The 21788-nt window shown below is 35.7% G+C and overlaps 1 protein-coding gene across 5 annotated transcripts in view; it reads left to right on the forward strand.

Annotated features, from left to right (window-relative positions):
• The window catches only part of Usp34 (ubiquitin specific peptidase 34), a 186190-nt gene that overhangs the window by 45535 nt on the left and 118867 nt on the right, over nucleotides 1–21788 (forward strand). For 4 of the 5 annotated variants that reach the window (XM_051200494.1, XM_051200497.1, XM_051200495.1 and 1 more), the window contains 9 exons: nucleotides 6972–7097; nucleotides 7272–7401; nucleotides 8785–8820; nucleotides 9252–9382; nucleotides 9949–10598; nucleotides 13516–13730; nucleotides 17480–17595; nucleotides 17681–17808; nucleotides 21520–21609. In XM_051200494.1, the coding sequence (XP_051056451.1) occupies nucleotides 6972–7097; nucleotides 7272–7401; nucleotides 8785–8820; nucleotides 9252–9382; nucleotides 9949–10598; nucleotides 13516–13730; nucleotides 17480–17595; nucleotides 17681–17808; nucleotides 21520–21609 (1622 nt within the window). The remainder of the gene's footprint in view (nucleotides 1–6971; nucleotides 7098–7271; nucleotides 7402–8784; nucleotides 8821–9251; nucleotides 9383–9948; nucleotides 10599–13515; nucleotides 13731–17479; nucleotides 17596–17680; nucleotides 17809–21519; nucleotides 21610–21788) is intronic. The other variant, XM_051200496.1, reaches the window with a different exon arrangement.

Consider the following 21788-nt stretch of genomic DNA (forward strand, 5'->3'; position numbering starts at 1 on the left):
CAAATGCCTGATAAAACTTGCACACATGTGTCATACATTTAAACAGAAATCTACATGTGCATATTTAAAAACAAGAGCGAGCCAAAAGGAGATAGCTCAGTAGCTATCTCCTTAATTTCTGCTTGATACTACTGGTCTCAGAATCCCCACATTTTCCTTGCTTTAATCTCTGACGCAGCTTTTTTAATCCTCAGTGCTGTTAGACATGTAAATAGCTCACTATATATGTTTTTGTCATTTGTTTTTATAAGTAATACATATCAACAGATTTATGTTTTATTTTTTACTTTTCTCAGATTCATTTTTCTGAAAACATACTGTTAATGTAGATGAGACTACCCTGGAACTAAGTTTTCCTTCGTTAGCTTCCTGAGCATAGGGTTTATAGGCATGAGCTAACAGTTTAAACCCAGGTGACTTTCTGTGTATCATTATGTAGTTTACTAAAGATTTCTCTTTAATTTGTATGTGTGTGTGTGAGCTTGCATATGTGTGCTATGTGTGTGCAGAAGTCTATGGAACCAGTTGTGATGTGTGAGCGTCTGTGTTGGTGCTGGGAGCCGAACCCAAATATTCTTCAAGAGTAGTATGTTCTGTTAATCAAATCAGGGAGCCATCTCTCTAGCCTGGTTAATATTCTGTGGTGTGTCATTTAGATGTGGAGTAATTTAATTAATCAATTCCATTTATGGACATATTTCCTCCAATCATTCTATTATAAAGGATACTATGGTAGTATCTGATAGAGTTATTTGTTACTCATGCAACAATTTTATACAGGATTAATTCCTCCTGAAGTAGATTCAATATGTTAAAACATGAGCTTTTCTTAATAGGGCAGTGCCACTTTTTCCTCAGCTTCCTTTAGCTACTGTCATTAAGCTTGGTTTTTGATTTTTTTTTTTTGTGTTTGTGTGTGTGTTTTTTTCTAATTTGATTGATGAGAAGAGATAATTAGTAATTTATTTTGAATTTATAGTATTATGAATGAAGTTTAGGTAGTTTTTATTTTCTGGGAATATCTTCTTATATTCTTTAATGTTTATTAGTTGCTTTGTGTTTCCGTTTTTAAACATTTATTTATTTGAGGTGGGGCTCATTTGCCGTGGCATGCACATGAAGTCATGACAACCTGTGATTATTTCTACCAAAGGAGTCTTGGGAACCAAACAAACTCAGATTAGGCTTGGTGGCATGTCTTTACCCACTAGGTCATCTTCGTGATCCTTTGGTTTTGTGTGTGTGTGTGTGTGTGTGTGTGTGTGTGTGTGTGTGTGTGTGTGTGTGGTGTGCATATTGAAACCCAGTGCCTCTTGTATCTGGACAAGTGTTTGCTAAAGAGATTATCATTTAGTTTTAACTTTTTAAATAATTCATTTTTATTATTTTAGTTATGTATGTGTGTGAGTTGGTGTGCGTGGCTGGTTGCATTGTATTCCCTGGGTCTAGAGTTCTAGGAGGTTGTGAGCTGTCTGATGTGGGTGCTGGGAATGGATCCAAGGTCTTCCTGGAAGAGCAGTGAGTGATCTTAACCTCTGAGCCATATGTCCAGCCCTTATGTATACATTTTATGTATCTATTCCTGAACAACAGTGACATTCATTTTTAAGTTTGTAATTGAATGTTTTCTTGCCTGTGATATTTATGTTGTAAAATGCTTTTATTTCTTTAGATTTTTCCTGTGTATTTTTGTTGGCATTTTATATTTTCATCTTGAATTTGATTAAAATTTATCTTTGTTTAAGGTATCATATATGATCCAATTTTTCTGTCACTTATGTATTTCTCCCAGATTCATTTGTTGAGTACCTCATCATTTCTTCAGTGACATGGGGTACCCATTTTATTTTTGTTGTTTTGTAAAGTTTATAGACTGCCTTACTTGTTTGTATAGTCATGGTATATATCAGGGATTGCTAACTTCATGGTCTATAGTCTGGGTCTTCTTTCTTCCACATTGATATTTCTTTCCTAACCCTAAACTCCCCTTGGGCTAGTGGTTCTCAGTCTTCTAATGCTCCACCTTTAATACAGTTACTCATGTTGTGCTGACTCCCAACTATAAAATTATTTTCGTTGCTACTTCATAACTGTAATTTTGCTACTGTTATGAATTGTAATATAGAAGTATCTATGTTTTCCAGTGGTCTTAGGTGACCCTTGTGAAAGGGTTGTTTGACCCCAGCTTGAGAACAATTGCCTTATGGTCTTACACATTTAACAGAATTTTCTCTATGTATATAGACAGGCTGCCCTGGAACTGACTGTGTAGACCAGGATGCCCTCAAATCTTAAAGATCTGTCTTCCTCTGCCATCACACATCAGTTAGGTTTAAGGTCTATTGTTTGAGATACTGCAATAAAGATCCTTACCTTTTCTATTTGCATTTGCTTTGTAATACTTTTTTCCATCCTAAAACAGTCTTTGTTTGATGGCAAGGTCTATTTTTTGGAGTCACAAATGAATGGGTCCCATCTTTTCATCTAATTTGCTAGTAGTCTCTATTGTTTTTTTTAATTAAAATTTTTAGCCAGGCAGTGGTGGAGCTCACCTTTAATCCCAGTACTTAGGAGGCAGAGACATGTGGATTTCTTGAGTTCAAGGCTAGCCTGGTCTACAGAGGGAATTCCAGGACAACCAGGGCTACACAGAGAAAACCAGACTTGAAAACCAAAACAACAAAAACACAATTTTTTATGTGTGTGATTGTTTTGCCTACATGTTATGTCTATGTATCCTGTGCTTCCAGTACCTATGGAAGCCAGAAAGAGGGTATCGATCCCTGGGACTGGAGTTACAGGCAGTTATGAGCTGCCATGTGGGTGCTGGGAATTACTTTGAAGAGTATCTAGTGGTCTTAACTCTCAAGCTCTAGCCTGTGTCTTTTAATTGGAGAATTAAAACTGTTAATAGCGATGTTAAAACCATTAGAGGTTATAGTTATTATTGTGGAAGGTGTTCCTTAATTCTTTTTCTTTGTTGATTTTATAGTTTTGGTGTTTTACTAATTACCATTTGACTATAGTTGCAACTTTTCCACTTTGATTTTGCTTTTGTTTTTCGAGACAGGGTTTCTCTGTATTGATTTGGAGCCTGTCCTATAGCTAGCTCTGTAGACCAGGCTGGACTAGAACTTACAGAGATCCACCTGCCTCTGCCTCCTGAGTGCTGGGACTAAAGGTGTGCACCAACAATGCCCGGCTAACTTTTTTTTTCTTTCTTTTTAAAGATTTATTTACTGTGTGTACAGTGTTTTGTCTGTATGTTTGTCTGCCTGCCAGAAGAGGGTATCGGTTTTCATTATTGATGGCTGTGAGATGAGCTACTGTGTGGTTGCTGGGAATTAAACTCAGGTCCTCTGGAAGAGCAGCAGCCATTGCTCTTAACCTTTGAGCCATCTCTCCAGCTCACAACTACCCTTTGTAGTTTTGAGGGTGTTTATTACTCTCCTTGAGTCTAATTTGTTCTTTGGGGTATCCTCTTTAGAGTTGGCTTAGTGGTCATAAACATCTTTGTACCACTTTTGTCATGGAACATTTTTCTTTCCCAATCAATTATGACCATACACACACACGCACACGCACACGCACACACGATCACGAAGATGACCCAGTGGGTAAAGACATGCCACCAAGCCTAATCTGAGTTTGTTTGGTTCCCAAGACTCCTTTGGTAGAAATAATCACAGGTTGTCATGACTTCATGTTTTAATGGGGTATAGTAACCTGAATTTCAGAACCTGAAATTTATATTTTTATGTCCTTCTGGGTTTTAAGGTTTCTGTTGGGAAAACTACTGTTACTCTGATAAGGCTGCCTTTGTGAATTGGGTTTTTGGTCTTGCAACTGTCAATATATTTTTAAAATTATTTATATTTAATGTCTTAATTATATGATGTGGGGAGTTTTTTGTTGTTGTTGTTTTGTCCTTTCCTGGCCCTGTGTATTTGCTATTCTGTATGGCTTTTTTACATGGATGGTCCTCCTAACATTTGGATATATTTCTTTTTGCTTATAATGAAAGTATTTTCTGTGCCTTTATTTTGTTTAAATGATATGTCATATATTACAATATTAATCCTTGTCTTTTCCTTCTGTGTTCTTAATTCATAGATCTTGTCTTTTCATGGTACCCCATAGTACCTTCTGTTCATACTTGAGAAAGCTTTTTGTTTTCTCTATCCGAATGTACTGCTTACTCTAACTTCTCTTTAATCCCTGATGCTCTGTCTTCCCTATGAGCCATTTTGTTGAGGAAGCTTTCTAATGAGCATCATTTAGTTTCTTTCTCCATATTTGTACCTCTTTATTGAATTTCATTTTCATATCTTTTGTTGACTTCTTTATTGTATTCAGTGTGTTTAATTTTGAAAGCCATACAGGAGTTTACTCATGACGTTTTTCCATTTCTTTAAACATATTTTTCACTATTTTAATTCTTTGGAATTGTCTAATTGGTTCAAATTTTATACCATTAGGGATAGGTTTGGTAGATTTTGGAGAAGTGTTGTGCTCCCTGCCTTCTTTGAATATGCCCTGTTTCAAGTAGATTTGGAGTTTATTATTCCAGTTAATATAGGTTTTAAGCCTAAGGTTAAGAGGGGGGAAAATGCTCAATTAGAAAGAAAGTGAGGTAATCTTGAGAACATGGGTATGGAATTCTCAACAGTGGGTTGCCTCTTTAAACATTAGTTTGTTTGTTTTATGTATGTGGGTTCTTTGCTGGATTGTATGTGTGTGTACCACTTGCTTGCTTGATTTTCAAAGAGGCCAGAAGGGGAGTGTCTGATTCCCTGGAACATGAATTACAGAAGGTTCTAGGAATCAAACCCAGGTTCTCTAGAAGAGAACTGTTGAGGTATTTCTTAGCCCATATTTTTAATTCCTTTGACCTTTTCTGTATGGAGTTTATTAAGGTATACTAATTAATTTCAGGGGGCAGGGGTCATTTTGCCTTGGTTTTTCATGTATTTGTTTTGGGAACAAATTATTTGGGATTCAGTTTTTTTTTTTTTTTTTTTTTTCTTCTTCTTGGTTTTCTTTAATTTTGTCTCTGGTGTATTTGAGTATATACATGTTCATTTGGTTATAGATATGTACAAGTATGTGCATGTGAAGGCCTGAGGTCCATGTTAGTGTGTAGGTGTGTTCCTTACTTGCTCTCTACTTTTGTTTTTTTATTTTTGGATGCATGGTTTCTCATTTAACCTGGATTTCTTAATCACTAGACAAGCCTGACCAGCAGTCCCTGGGATTGCTGTATCTCTTTGCTGGTTAGGGTTACAGGTGTACTACCATGCCTAGCCTTTTACATGGATGCTGGGTATGTGAACATGGTCTCATGCTTCAAATGTGTATGTGTGCTTTATTGACTGGATTCTTTTTGAGGGTAGCAAGTGCCATCTATGTAGCTGCCCCAATTCTTCTTGTAGCTCATACATATGTTTGAACCCTTGCAGTATATTTTTCCATTTCAGCTGTGATCCTTTTCAGCTCTAGATGTTCCTGTAAACTTTTGTAATTTCTCTATTTATGATCTTTAGTTTGTGCATTGTATTCTTGAAGAATTTTTTAAATCCCCTTTTAGTGTTGGGAAGGGCCTGTATGTGGAGATCAGAAAACAAATTGCAGATATCAATTCTTTCCTTATACCATGTAGGTATTGGGGATTGAACGCAGGTTGCCAGGCTTGGCTGCAGCTTATTTAGCTGCTGATCCATCTTTCTGGTCTTCAGTGCCTTTGTTTGTTTGTTTATTGCTTTTCTAGACAGGGTTTCTCTGTATAGCTTTGGAGCCTGTCCTGCAATTTGGTCTTGTAGACCAGGCTGACCTTGAACTTGTAGAGATCCGTCTGCCTCTGCCTCCTGAGTGCTGAAATCAAAGGCATGCGCCACCTCCACCTGGACCAGAATTTTTCATATCATCTGGTTTGTTTTTAGATTATTTTGAGAATAATTACTAGTGAGTCCTTTCAAATTGTTAAATAATTGTAAAAATTTTAATAAATTGAATAGGAGCTACCTGAAAACATTTTGCTTCATGGATGTTTTTTAATTTTTAAAAATATTCTATTAGTTATTATTAATTTTTTTTTTTTGAGATAAGGTCTGTATGTTACAGTCTGACTGTCTTAGAACTGTCTTTTTAGACCAGACTGCCTCTGCCTCCCAAGTGCTGTGATTAAAGGCTGGCACACCACTGCCTGGCTTTTTTTTTTTTTTTTTTTAAATAATTTACTTTTATTTCATATGTATTCATGTTTTGTCTGTATGTCTGGCTGGGTAAAGTTGTCAGATTCCCTAAAACTGGAATCACAGGTAGCAATCAGCAACCATGTGGGTGGTGGGAATCGAACCCAATTCTCTGAAGAGCAGCCAGGTGCTTTTTAACTGCTGAGCCATTTCTCTAGCCCTCTTCTTGATTTTAATTGCCTATGTTATAGTTATTAAAAAAAGAGTTTTATTTATGTATTATGTGTATAGCATTCTGTCTTTATGCATGCCTGTATGTCATAGATGGCTGTGGACTTCCATGTGGGTGGTGGGTGGTGCAAATTGAACTTAGGACCTCTGGAAAAGCAGCCAGTGCTCCTAACCTCAGTGCTGTTAACCTCTGAGCCACCTCTCCAGCCCTATAGTTATCATTTTTAGTATTGGTGATCAAACCAGGGTTTCACACTGTAACATGTACTCTATCTGTAAGCTATCTCCCCAAGCCCTTTTAGATTCTGAAAACTTATGCATTACTTGCTTCCCATTTCTGACTAGAGATTAGCATGTACTTTGTTTGGTTAAGATAAGTCAGTTCAATTTTGTTTTTAATTTTTAAAATAACAGGGCCATTTATGCTATTCAGCAATTAGTCTTTTACCAATATATAAAATTTTTGTTGACTTTGCAACCTAGCTTTTTTATGTCAATTAATTAGTTTATTCAGGGAAACTTGTTGAACTTTGTTTCTTTATTTTATAGCTGAAGCACTGTAGTCGATATATTCATGACTTATTCCCCTCACTCATCAAGAATCTGGATCCTGTACCACTTAGACATTTACTTAATCTGGTCTCAGCTCTTGAGCCAAGTGTTCATACTGAACAGGTAATGCATTAAGAGTGTATTCATATATTTTGTTTCCTACACATAATTTTACTTAGTTGTTCAGATAGCTTTGATTGTAATTTATGTACTGATTAAATTTCATTTAGAATTTTTAAAGGTGTTAAATTTCTTATGTCTTCCCCACAGCCTCTAACCTTAACCTTTCTCTTTTAGACACTATACTTGGCATCCATGTTAATTAAAGCTTTGTGGAATAATGCACTTGCAGCTAAGGCGCAACTATCTAAACAGAGTTCGTTTGCATCTTTATTAAACACTAATGTGCCCATTGGAAATAAAAAAGGTCAGTCAAATTTATTACGGTTTTAAATAACTTGTACTAGATTTTGACTTTATTACTAAGGTGTCAAATAGTTTCTGCAGTTTGAGCACTCATAATTTGAAAATTCAACTTTATTGAATATTGAGCATAGAACATCCTACACTTTCTATTCATAAGTGTACTACAGATAATACATGAAACTCTTTTTGGCCTGAAAAATGGAAGTTTTATATAAGAAGTATACTAATTGTGGGGCTAGAGAGATGACTCAGCAGTTAAGAGCATCGGCTGCTTTCCCAGATGTCCTGAATTCAATTCCCAGAAACCACATGGTGGCTAACAACCATGGTATCTGGTTCCCTCTTCTGTCATGCAGGCGTACATGCAAGTAGAACACTCATATACATAAAATACACTAAATAAATCTTTAAAGAAGTATATGAAACAAAAATGAATTTTGCATTTAGACTTCTTAAATTTTAGAATAAGCACAATCTGAGACACATTAAAATCCTATGCATTTTAGATAAAAGATACTCAATGTGTACTCACAAGTTTTCCTTCATTTTAAGTGAAGGTTGGGATAAGATTCCTATTTGAATAGGAAGTAGGCTATATATCAAACGATTAATAAAGTAGTTTTGGTTACTGTTTTTTATTTTAACCTTCAAACAATGCACATTTTTTCAGAAGTTTGTACATTTTCTCATGTTTAATTTTCCTTTCTTGTGGGAAAGGAACAAAGTGCTGTTCTTTTGCTGCAGCTAATGCCTAAGAAACACAAACACGAGACTCAGCGCCCACGTGGAGTTTATTGAGAGAGGGGAGAGAAAGAGAGGGTAGCTGGTGGCCAACCGAAAGCAGGAGAGAGAGAGAGCAAAGAAGCAGAGAGAGGCAGAGAGAGGCAGAGAAGCAGAGAGAGGTAGAGAGAAGCAGAGAGAGAGAAGCACTTGGTGCGCTTACTTTAAAAGAGGCTTGCTTGCGCATGCGTAACCGAGTCCTCTGGCAGCCAGGTAAGCGCCAGGTAAAGCTGATGTAGGGATGACATGGCCAATAGCGTCCCGCCCATCGTTGGGGCAGGGGTCAGCTGGCTGCTAGTTCCTAACACAAAGTGTTCTGTTAGAAGCAATTTTAAGATTAGAATATATAGCAGTACTATTTTTGGTTATTGTACATCTGTTTTTCTAACTCATTGGTCGCATGTATGAGTAATTTTGAAGGAATATCTAAAACTTTATGCACTTGAACCCAGTTTTCTTTTTACATTATATACTACTATTTTTCTGTACAGACACCCACAATAACTGACAGGTTTCCCTATCTGTATCTTACATACATAAACATCTGTGCTGCCTCAGAGAAGCTCACACTTAGCATGTTTTCCACTGTTTTCCTTTCCCTCAGAGGAAGAAGAGCTGAGAAGAGCAGCTCCTTCACCTTGTAAGTTGAGCCCTAGAAGTGCATGATAGTGTGACTTGGAGTTTCGTTGGTCTTATATAGTGTATATGTTTATGCAGTGAATGCTCAAGTCACAATTTTATTTTGAGAAAGACAGATTATTAACATATTCATCTTACCTTATCTTTTTGTTTTGCTTTCAACTCTTGTGGTAGTCTTAAGCCTGCTAGACAGCAAACAACTATACCACTGGGCTATAGCCCCATACCTCATCTTACCAGTTTTGTTTAAATCATTAGTAGCTAGATTTTAATTGAGATTATGTTTATCTTCTTTAGAAATAACAAATTTAGAGCTTGTGTTGGCTGCTTAATAACATAAGCTTTGAAAAATAACTTAAGGAATCAAAGCTTGGTGTTTATCAAATCCATGTTATTTTAACTTAGAAATAAAAATTTAAAAACCTATTTTAGGGTCTCCTGCAGCAAGTCCTCAAAGTAGTGACAACAGTGATACTCATCAGAGTGGAGCCAGTGACATTGACATGGATGAGCAGCTTATTAATAGAACCAAACATGTGCAGCAGCGACTCTCTGACACTGAGGTAAGTAAATGCATGGTCTCCTGTAATAGGGTCTAGAAAATCTGTGCCATGTTTCATCTTTGAGCTGGGAATATGAATACAACACTTGAGTTTCTTTACATAGCACTTTGAATGGCCTTTGAGGTCTATATTTATTTTGTAGTGTTCAAAGAAATATGGCAGGACTATTAGCAGCATTTTCAAAAAATTTGTTGTGTTGCGGTCAGCCTGTTCTATAGAGGAAGTTCCATTTTCAGGACAGCAAGGGCTACACAGAGAAACCCTGTCTTGAAAAACCAACCAAACAATCATTTAAACAAACAAACAAACTTGTTGTGGGGCATAATGATATCTAATCTATGAGGTAAAGATACTTGCCACCAAGTCTTGACAAATGGAGGATCCCTTGGATCTACAGTAGTAGGGAAGCAACTCCTGCAAGCTGTCCTTGATCTCCATATGCACTCCACCTATATCCATAGCACATGTGCATTTAATTTTTCAATTATATTAACACATTATCTACGTACTAGTTTCTTTCTTCCTGACTAGTCTGAATTTTTAAATATGTTTGTCTATAAATGTAGGAATCCATGCAAGGAAGTTCTGATGAGACTGCTAACAGTGGTGAAGATGGAAGCAGTGGTCCTGGTAGCAGCAGTGGCCATAGTGATGGATCTAGCAATGAAGTCAATTCAAGCCATGCGAGCCAGTCCGCTGGCAGCCCTGGAAGTGAGGTGCAGTCAGAAGACATTGCAGACATCGAAGCCCTTAAAGAAGAAGAAGAAGATGATGATGATGATCATGCTCACAATCCTCCCAAAAATAGTTGTGGTACAGAACTTCGAAATAGAAAGTTAGAAAATCAAGCTGGCATTTGCTTGGGGGAATCCCAAGGCACATCTGAGAGAAATGGGACAAGCAGTGGAACAGGGAAGGACCTGGTTTTTAATGCTGAGTCATTGCCATCTGTAGATAATCGAATACGAATGCTAGATGCCTGTGCTCACTCTGAAGACCCAGAACATGATATTTCGGCAGAAATGAGTTCTGCTCATGTAGCACAAGGTTCTCAGGACTCTTGTATCACACGAAGTGGGGACTTCCTTGGGGAGACTATTGGGAATGAATTGTTTAATTGTCGGCAGTTTATTGGTCCACAGCACCACCACCACCACCACCATCACCACCACCACCACCATCACCACCACCACCACCACCACCACCATCATGATGGGTAAGCATGCTTGAAAATAAATGCTCTATTTGTATTTCTTGTACTATTACTTCTTTAATTGCTATTTATTTTAGTTGAATATTATTTAGGAGTTATATAATGCAAAAATTCAAATAGAATTCTCAAATAGGTAATGTTAAGTTTATTATTATCAACTTAAAAAATGCAAAATGAAGTGTTAAGACTGTGATTGTTGCTAGTGTACCTCAAGGACCTGAGTTCAATCCACAGGACTTCCTGAAAAAAGGCTCACTTTAGTTACATATTTTGTTTAAGTGAGTAATACTTAAAAGATCATAACTACACATTAACCAATATAAAAACTGAATACTTTTCATTTTCTATTTACATATTCAATATTACATGTGTGTTTGCTTTTGCAGAGCTGGAAATTAAATCCAGTGCTTTGCAAATTCTGTGCAGGCATCTGATACCTAGCTATATCTTTGACTCTCCTCAGTTTATATTGCTAAAATCATAATACATCTTTATTTAAAACAGCCCTTTTTCTCCTGTGTAATGGTCACATGGGCATAACAAATACTGTACTAGGCAGCATAAATTTGGGTCTTCAACTCTTTGTGTAGTAATTCCATGAAAGCACATGCAAGATTGCTTGTGGAAACTCAAATGTTGATGAAAAACATTGACCTTCTAATTTTAGGATAATAGTAAGGATAGCTGTGGTAAATGGTTTTTTGTATTTGTGAAGTGTATTTATTATTGTATTTAATGATAAGTGATTCTGTCACTTTTGGATTAAGTAGGACTAGGTTTTTAATTTTTCTTATTTTTCATTTTGGAATAGGTTCTCACTGTGTAGACCAAGCGTTCCTCAGATTTACAGAAATCTGCCTGCCTGTTCTTGGGCTTCCAGGCTAGTGTCAATATGCTTGTAAACCTTTTTAAAAAATAAAAACCAAACAACTAACCAAAACTCTCATGGCTGCCATGCGGGGAAACCCACTTTTTAGTTTAAAAAAAAAAAAAAACTATTTTGGGTTTCTTAGGAAAATTTCATGGGCTACTATGATTGCCACAAGTGTGTAATTAGCTTTTAACCTGTGATTTATTGTTAGTATAACTTTTGAATTGATGGTGAAGACAGATGTTCGGTTAATTAGGATGAATTTTCTAAGAAAGACTTGCAAAATAAGACTTGCTATTTTGCTAGATTTTCCAGAATTCAGTTTAGTTAAGTGAACTATATGTATATATGTTTATATTCTCATTATAGAAGCATTCAAAACTTTAAGGGTCTATTTCTTTAATTGTGATGATTTATTTTTATGTGCATTGGTATTTTACTTACATGTATGTCTGTGTGAGGGTGTTAGATCCCTTAGAACTGAGTTACAGGTAGTTGTGAGGTGTCATGTGGGGGCTGGGAATTGAACCTTGGTCCTTTGAAGAAAAGGCGGAGCTCTCAATTGCTTAGCTATTTCTCCTGCTCAAGGTAGTGTTTCCTTCTTGACACTATTGCTGTTTTGAACTAGATGTTTCTATTGTTTTGAATTCCTAACTGTCTGAACGCTTTCTAGATATTGTTTGTGGTTTTGCAATATCCTCAGCCCTGTTTGTAGATGCCAGTAGCCCCTTATTTGTAACAATAACAAAAATAAAATGTAGACATTGTTAAATATCTCTGTGGGAGCCAAATCACCGCTAATCAGGACATTTGGCTTATACCTCATATTATAGATGTAAATATTACAGATTGCCCCTAGCAGTACTCATGATGACGACAAAGCAGATATATTGTGAGGTAAAACAAAAGTGCAGTAAGTACATTTAGTTTCAAAGATTGGATGTATTTTACATACTGACCCACTTCCATAATAAATAAAAGACTCAAAATTATTAGATCTTAAATGTTTACCATTAAATGTTTAATGATTGAAGTTTTCCTTAACCCGTTTCTATATTCTGTAAATGTGGTATTATTTGTGAGTCTTTGTATGACTCTGAACTTTTATTTTTTCCATGATTTTGTCTCAATCTTGAAAAATACCTACTGTGGTTAAAAATATGTGCCACTTAAATAGATCTTTGTTGAGGTGAAGGAAATGAATTTGGAGACTTGAAGTTTTTTGGTGATACTGAGGATTAAACAAAAAGTGTAGTTTATGTTATAAAGTTTATGGTGTACTGCTGATCCATAATTTGAGTTCTCCTCAGATAATAACTTTTTAAATTGCTGCCTTAAGTTGGAATGTTTTCTATTCCCTACTAACAGATAATACACTTGCATGAACAAATATAAACAAAACTTTAGAGTTTCTCATTGTGAAATTGAGTTTATATAATAGTACATAACAAATATTACTAATATTACCTAAAATTGTTCTTTTTTGAAATTGTTGTAGTGAGATATGCTAATATGCATATATTATAGCCTGTGATAGATATATTATAAAATTAACTAGATCATATGTTGGAGTCTGTAGTTTTTGTAAATGTGTCAATTTTCCATATTGTTAAGATGTTTCAACCTCCCTATACCATACATAACATACAGCTTAGTTTCTGATTGTGTAAAAATTGGTACTAAAGCTTATAGCAGAGATTAAAATAAAAAAGCAACAGTTTATAGAAATGCATACTATCGTACATCTATAATCTCAGTAATCAGAAGGCTAAGGCAGGTAGATCTCTTCGATTTTGAGACAAGCCTGGTCTTCATAGTGAGTTCCAGGACAGCCATGGCTACATAGTGAGACCTTTTTTGGAAACACGAGCAAAACAATTGTTGATGATATTAAGTTTATTGTTTCAATGACTAGGCATAGCTCAATGGTAGAATGCTCACATAGCCTGCAATAGGAACTGGGTTTAAATCACTAGCACAAAATAAATAAATAAACAAACAAATAAGAAGTCTGTAATCACTAAGTGTATGGTTTTTTGTGTGTTGTAGACATATGGTTGATGATATGCTAAGTGCAGATGATGTCAGTTGCAGTAGCTCGCAGGTCAGTGCAAAATCAGAAAAAAATATGGCTGATTTTGATGGTGAAGAATCTGGATGTGAAGAGGAACTAGTTCAGATAAATTCACATGCAGAACTAACATCTCATCTCCAACAACATCTTCCCAATTTAGCATCTATTTATCATGAACATCTTAGTCAAGGTAAGATTCTACAGTAAGTAAATATTACCTTGTTCAAATCAGTACTAATTTAATTGCATGGTTAAAAAGAATAAAGTGTTAATGCTATGTTTAAATGATTTTGACAAAATAACTTAAAAAACAGCTTTTTTTTTGGGGGGGGGGGTCAACACAGTAGAACCATCTATAAGTGCTCCATTATGAGAATATATGAGGCCTTTTTGTTTGAGCTACTGGGGTCTTGGAAGGGCTCTTTGTATTGTCAGCAAATATTCTTCTGTTGAGTATATTTTCATCCAATGATGTTCAACTGAGAAAGACAATGCTTATTAATGATAAGTAAATTATATATCCTGTGATTCTGGTAGGTTTTATTTTTAGAAATTTAGTACCCACAGTTAGATACAACAGAAAAGATCATCACATAGTGTATGATTCCATTTCTGTGAAGTATCTAGAGTGATTTGATCTAAAAACACAGAGGTACAGATTGCTTGGTGTTAGGGAGGGTTGGGAAGGTAAGAGTTCACTGCTACAATAGTAAGGTTGTTCTTCACCCGATTAAGCAAATGTTTGAGAAACAGTTGGTCAGATCACTCTACATTGAACTTAAGAAAGTAATAGAACCTGACCAGATTTTAAGGAACGGAGACTAAGGTTAGAGTCCTAGATAGAACTGTGCCTATAGTCCTATCACTTAAGTAGGGAATCTTAAAACTAGAGGCCAGCCCATATTATATGGAAAGCAAGCCTCTATCTCCAAACAATAAAATAATAATAGAAGAGGGTGATGATTGAGTAGAATAATAAGGAAGAAAGAGAAAAAAAGAAAAAGGGAAAATGATTTGTAGAAATAGTGATTTAAAGACATTTAACCCTTTTCTTGATAGTATAGCATCACCATATACCAGTTTAGGTTTTGGAATAATAGAGCACTAAAATATAAGGAAACTGGGTTGATTTGATTTTGATAAAAGATCTTTATCAGAGTGTAGAAATAGTATTGTTTTGATTGTATTGTTTCAAAGTAGTTTGAGGCCACAAGAATGAATTTGATGCCATGTTTATCAAATTGTTATCATTCTTTTGTCACATATTTTCTTTTTTTGTGGGGGGGGGGTGTTTGAGACAGGGTTTTCCTGTGTAGCTTTGGTGCCTGTCTTGGAACTAGCTCTTGTAGAGCAGACTGGTCTTGAACTCATAGAAAGCCTCCTGCCTCTGCCTCCTAAGTGCTGGGATTGAAGGCGTACACCACCACTGCCCGGCTACATATTTCCCTTTTAATTATCTAGTTTTTTTTACACTTTTCTTTTTTCTGTATGAATTTAGGTATTAATGCTCCAAACTTATATTAACAAAAGTTTTAGTATTCTAGTGAACCCTTCCCACACACTGAAACAAGCAGTTAAATTTGCATATGACATACAGGTGTGATGTGTGCTTATATTCTCAGGTTATCAGAAGGTTAATATAGGAAGATTTCCATAGCTGAATAATCTGAGGTCAACTTGGACAGTATATAGTAAAACACTTCCTTCAAAACAGCAATAAAAAATCTGGACAAAAGATTTGAACAGTTACTTCATAAAATAAGATGATTATAGTATATTCTACATAAGTTAGTATTATACACATATCAGAATGGATAAATTTAAAGACTGACATGAAAAATATACAAAGGGGGACTGGGGGGATGGCTCAGTGATTAATATCACCGACTTGTCTTCCATAGGACCTAGATTCAAGTGCTAATAACACTCATGGGGTGTTCACAAATGGTTGACAACTTCAGTTACAGGGGATGTGGCTCACATACATATAGGCAAACCACCAATGCACATAACATCAAAATAAATAAATCTTAAAGAAATAAGTACAGCAGTAGGAAGTTCATGAAGTGTATAAAATAATAGCCACAAAGTCTCATTTATTATATTAGAATCTTTTGATTAAGATTTTGACTATTTGGAGTAAATTATCCAGTACATTTTTCTAAAAAAGATTATTTTTTATGTGTGTGGGTGTTTTGTTTGCATGTATATCTGTGCACAGTGTGTAAGCACTGCCATTGTAGGCCAGAAGAGAGTTTCAGATTGGACTGGCATTAACAGAACAGGTGTGAACCACCTTGTGGGTGCTGGTTATGAAATCTGGGTCCTCTGGAAGAATAGCTGGTGCTCTTTTTGCCTGGGATGTTGGGGTGGGGGAATCACAGGGTCTCACTGGATAACTTTGCTGACCTGGAATTCACACAATTCCCATGTGCCTGTGCTTCTGAGTGCTGGAAGTATGCAATATATTACTATGCTCAACATTTTCCTCTTTTTTTTAAAAAGACAGCACAAAACAAAATAGGAAACAGTTGTTCTTGTGGTATGACGAAGTATCCTTTGGCTATATGCCCAGGAGTTGTATAGGTAGGTCTTAAGGTAGATTGATTCCCAATTTTCTGAGAAACTGCCATATTGATGTTCAAAGTGGCTTTCCAAGTTTGCATTCTCACCAGCGATGGAGAAGTGTTCACCCTTTTTCAAATCCTTGCCTGCATGAGCTGTCACTTGTGTTTTTGATCTTAGCCATTCTGACAGGTGTAAGATGGAATCTCAAAGAGTCATTTTGATTTGCATTTCCCTATGGCTAAGGATGCTGAACATATTTTTTAAGCGTTCCTGAGTCATTTGAGACTCCTCTTTTGAGAATTCTCTTTTTTAGATCTGTCCCCCATGTTTTACTTGGATTATTTGGTTTGTTGATGTCTAGTTTCTTGAGTTCTTTATATATTTTGGAAATTAGCCCTCTGTCTAATGTGGGGTGGTGATAATATTTTCCCATTCTGTAGGCTGCCATTTTGTGCTATCGACAGTATCCTTCGTGGTACAAAAACTTTGCAGTTTCATGAGGTTCTGTATGTTAATTGTCTTAGTGCCTTTGCGATTGGTGTTCTATTCAGGAAATTTTGCAATGTGCCAATGCATTCAAGGCAATTCCCCACTTTCTCTTCTAATAGGTTCGCTGTATCTGGTTTTATTTTGAGGTGTTTGATCCACTTGGACTTGAGATTTATGCAGGGCAATAGATAAGGATCTCATTTATGGAACATCTAACAGCGGGAGCAGGGGCTGTCTCTGACTCTTGTTCTGGTTCTGGGACCCATACCCTCACACTGGGCTGCCTCATCAAGCCTTCAACTTGATATGCCATGTTTGGTTGGAGAGGCCTGCCCATCTGTGAATAGAAATGGAGGAGTGGATGGGGGAAGAAGAAGGGAGGTGATATGGGAGGGACTGGGAGAAGAGGAAGGAGGGGAAATAGTGGATGGATGGATGGATGGATGGATGGAATGATAGATGGATGGATGGATAGACAGACAGACAACCCCTCCCCCAAATACCCAAAAACCCAAAACCCCAAAACTAAGGATTTAAAAATGATTATAAAGGGCATCTACCAGAATGTCCAGTGATAAAGGTCTTATTTCAGATAAGTTATATGTATGCCTCATAATAGTTTCAGGTATTCATACAGTTCTTTTGATATGATACATTCATATTTATTAAAATAGTAGAGACAATAGAAATAAAACTATTTCACTTTATTCTTAATTATAAACAGACATTGATGTTCATTCATTAATGAAATAATTATGCTAATACTTTATCACCTCAGTTTATTCTTAAACTTTTATTTGGATTTGCTAATGTACATTGTTAATAATTTCTGACTACACTCAGCTGCCCTCCTCTATAATGTGTGATCTTTTGTCCTTTTAGGACCCGCAGTCCATAAACATCAATTTAACAGTAATGCCGTGACAGACATTAATTTGGATAATGTCTGCAAGAAAGGAAACACTTTATTATGGGATATAGTGCAAGATGATGATGCAGTAAGTTGTATAATAAATCCAAAAGATACAAAATTTACAGTAAAATGCAATCACGATAAGCAATAACTGTATACATTTTTTGCAGGTTAATCTTTCTGAAGGATTAATAAATGAGGCAGAGAAACTTCTCTGTTCGTTGGTTTGTTGGTTTACAGATAGACAGATTCGAATGAGATTCATTGAAGGCTGCCTTGAGAATTTAGGGAATAACAGGTAAAGAAGATTTAAATTTTTCCTTGTTGAGTAATAGTTCTTCCTGTGCCCTTGTGCAGAATGGGTGTGCTGTTTTCATAGTATTTAATGTGTATACAGTTATCTCTCAGCTGTTGTGATTTCTGTGTTCTGTTTGGGGACATTTTTCTTAAAGGGCAACACTTTATCTCTTAATGGTAGTTATTTTTTTTTATTGAGCATCCAGATCAGTTCCTCACTAACATAAACAAAAAATTAGTAATATATAACCTTTCTTAATGATTAGAGTATATTTTCTAAATAATTTGATTCATTATGGTACTTTCATTTTTTTTTTTTTTTTTTTTTTGATACTTGGAACACAGTAGTGGATATTTTGTTCAAATTTCGTTTAAATGTTCTTGAATTTTCTCATGTTGTATTAAAAGAAGTTAAATAAATGAAATTAATTTAGTTTAAAATGCAAGTATTTTAGAAACAATTTAAGGAGATGAGGGTTTTTTTTTTTTTTTTTTTTTTTGTCTCAGCTTCTATCGTGTATAAAAGAATGAGGTTAGGAACTTATGGAGTTGAGTACCTAAAGTATATAAAGGTTTTTTTTTTTATTATATAAAGTTTTTATGTCATTCATAATCTAGTAAAATAGATTTTTTTTTTTTTATAAGGTAGTAAATTGGCCACTGGTGGCGCACACTTTTAATCCCAGCACTTCGAAGACAGAGATAAGCAGGTCTTCGAGTTCAAGGCAAGCCTGGTCTATAGAGTGCATGCCCTGACAGCCATAGCTATACAGAGAAACCCTATCTAGAAAAATGGTAGAAAATAATATTTATTGTCATCCACACCTGTAATCCCAGATCTTGAGAGGCTGAGACAGGATGCTTGTGAATTTGAGGCCAGTCTGAACTATATAGAGAGACCTTGTTTCTGCCAGCGTGAAGAGTGAGACCAGAAAGAGATCCACCCTCTGACATGATGTACACGCTTCTATGACATCTGGCACTACACCAGTTAAAATTACCTGCTGGATAGTGGTTTCTTATGTAGCAGAGCAACTTCCTTGTTGCAGTCTTTTGAACACCAGCCCTCAAGGGCCAGTGAGTAAAGGTGCTGCCACTGTCAAGACTTTGTTCCTTTTTGCCAATGTAGGGTAAGAAGGGAATAGACTTTAGAAAAGTTATTCTCTTTTTCTCTGGCCTCCATACATGTCTTGTGGCATTTGAGTTACATACATACATACACACACACACATACACACACACACACACACACACACACACACACACAAATTTTTTTTGAGAAAGTTTATTATTGCTGTTTTATGTGTATTAGTGATTTTCCTGTTTTTATGTTTTTACCATGTCCATGCCTAGTGTCTGTAGAGGCCAGAAGTGGGTGTAGAATCCCCTGGAATTGGAGTCACACATGGTCTCCCATCCAAGTACTAAACAGGCCCGATCCTGCTTAGCTTCCGAGATCAGACGAGATCAGGCACGGTATGGCCGTACACATGGAGTCACACATGGTTCTGAGCTATCTTTTACTTGAGTGCTGGAAGAGCATCTAGGGCTCTTAACCACGTAGCAGTCTCTCCTGCCTGTCTTCCTCTTATTTAAAGCTATGTTCAATTTTATTCTATAAACAGTTTTTAAATTTGCTTTTGTGATTTATCATAATACTGTCCTTTGTGGTTTCTCATTGATTTTACTTTTGTAAAGACAAGTGAAATTGGTATGTTCTATTTTAGGTAAATTTTTAGGAAAAATAAAACCATTGATGGGGCCTGGAGATGTACAGTGATAGAGTATATACCTAGCATATGCTAGGCCTTTTTTTTTTTATTACCAGCCTCATGCGTGTGCGTGTCAAAACACACACACACACACACACACACACACACACACACACACACACACACGAGCCAATGAATAAAAGCATATGCTGCTAAGCCTGCAGGTCTGTTTCAGCTCCAGGACCCATGTTGTGCTTACACCTCTTAAGTTATCCATTAATGTTCACATACATGCCTTGGTTCAAATGTGAGTGTACAAATGCTGGCAGATAGACAGGCATAATAATGTGTAAAAGCCAGTTACTCTTCATGAAGTTTGAGAGATAATTATTTGATAACAATTCTAGATTTTAAACTGTAGATACAGAATAGGTGATAGAGTGCTTGCTTAGTTTGTACAAACCTAGATTTAATGTCCAGCACATAAACCAGGGTTAGTGGCTCATAGGTTATTACCCAGGTCATTAGGCTTGTTTGATAAGTAATTTTTTTCTTTCTGAGCCATTTTATTGGAAAACATGTTTGACTATTTCGAAAACACTTAAAGGTTTTAAATATTCTAAATATTCATTTAGTTCTTAGACGTTATTAGACATTATCTTCATTGCTGTTCTACTATTTAGTTTCTATCAGTGTGGTGTATTCCTCTTTAGTTCTATTTAATAGTTTTTGGTTTTAATTTTTTTTTCTGCCTTCATCTTTCAAACTATTTTGTGCCATAATAGTTTTATATTCCTTGAAAATCTTTCCTTTGGGACTGAAGAGATGGCTCAGCCAGTTAAGAGCACTAGTTGCTCTTCCAGAGGACACAGGTTTAGTTCCCAGCACCCACATGTCAGCTCACAACTGTCTGTAACTCAAGTTTCAAAAGACCTGACATCTTTAGACCAATGCCCATAAAATAATGTTAAATAAATTATTAAAAAATAAATAAATAAAAGGAAAGGAAATCTTTCCTTTAAGTTGTTTGGCTCATTGTAAAAGCAACTATGTCTGGGCAGTGGTGGCGTATGCCTTTAATTCCAGTACCTAGGAGGCAGAGACAGATAAATCTCTGTGAGTTTGAGATCAGCCTGGTCTACAGAGCAAGTTCCAGGACAGCCAGGGTTACACAGAGAAACTCTACCTTGAAAAACCAAAAAAATTAAAAGAGCCACTATATATATTTATAATATATATTTAGTATGTGCCTTTGTATAGTTTTTTAACATATAAAAGAAAGGATGTTATACAGAAACCTCCTACCTGCCTTTATCACATACATAGTGAACTGTACCCAGGACCTTACAGATGTTAGCAAATAGTGTATTATTGAGTGGTATCCCAACCCACACAGGTAAGTCCTTCAGCGATTGAGCCATCTCCTCAGCCTCTTTTCTTTACATTTCCCTTCAGGCTCTTGTTTGGAATATGAAGTATACTTTTCATGTTTCTTTTTCTTTTTTTTTTTTTTTTAGACATACAATGGTGGTGATCAGTTTTTATGTTAATATAATAATTTGGGAAAAGTGATAATAAGTGTCAAAAATTATTTCAAGAATAAATACATGCTTTAAAAAGGTCTTTTCGCTTTGGATTTAAACCCAGATATTTTTACTTTGTTTAGTTGGGGTTTTTTTTTGTTTGTTTTGTGATAGGTTCTCTGTGTGTCCCTGAGTGGCTTGGAACTTATTTTGTAGACCAGTCTTACATTGAATTCACAGCCTCCTGAGTTCTGGAAATAAAGACATGCATTACCACATCTGTTTCTTAACATTATGTTAACTTGAATTTTTGCCTGCAAACATAAATAGATATTAGAAACAAACTTATTTTTGTAAGACGATATTTCTATGTAAAATACATTAAGACTTTTACACTTAAGATTCTTAAGGACTAGATTTCTGTACAATCTAGAGTTATTTGTTTTACTCTGTGAATATGTGCTTTTATTGTTTCAGATCAGTAGTGATCTCTCTTCGTCTTCTTCCAAAACTGTTTGGTACTTTTCAGCAGTTTGGTAGCAGTTATGATACACATTGGATTACAATGTAAGTGAACAAAAGATACAAAATACTTTAAAATTTTTTTGAGAGTTATATTATGCTTTGTAGTAAATTTTGCTGTGGCTATGGAAAGAAAGTGGGTTTCATAATTTAAATATTTTGCTACCTTTTTCTGTGTTTTAATCATGTGAACATTATTTATTTGTTAGTAGACTTGTTTTCTT

Source organism: Phodopus roborovskii, unplaced genomic scaffold (assembly GCF_943737965.1).
Source record: "Phodopus roborovskii unplaced genomic scaffold, PHOROB, whole genome shotgun sequence".
NCBI lineage: Eukaryota > Metazoa > Chordata > Mammalia > Rodentia > Cricetidae > Phodopus > Phodopus roborovskii.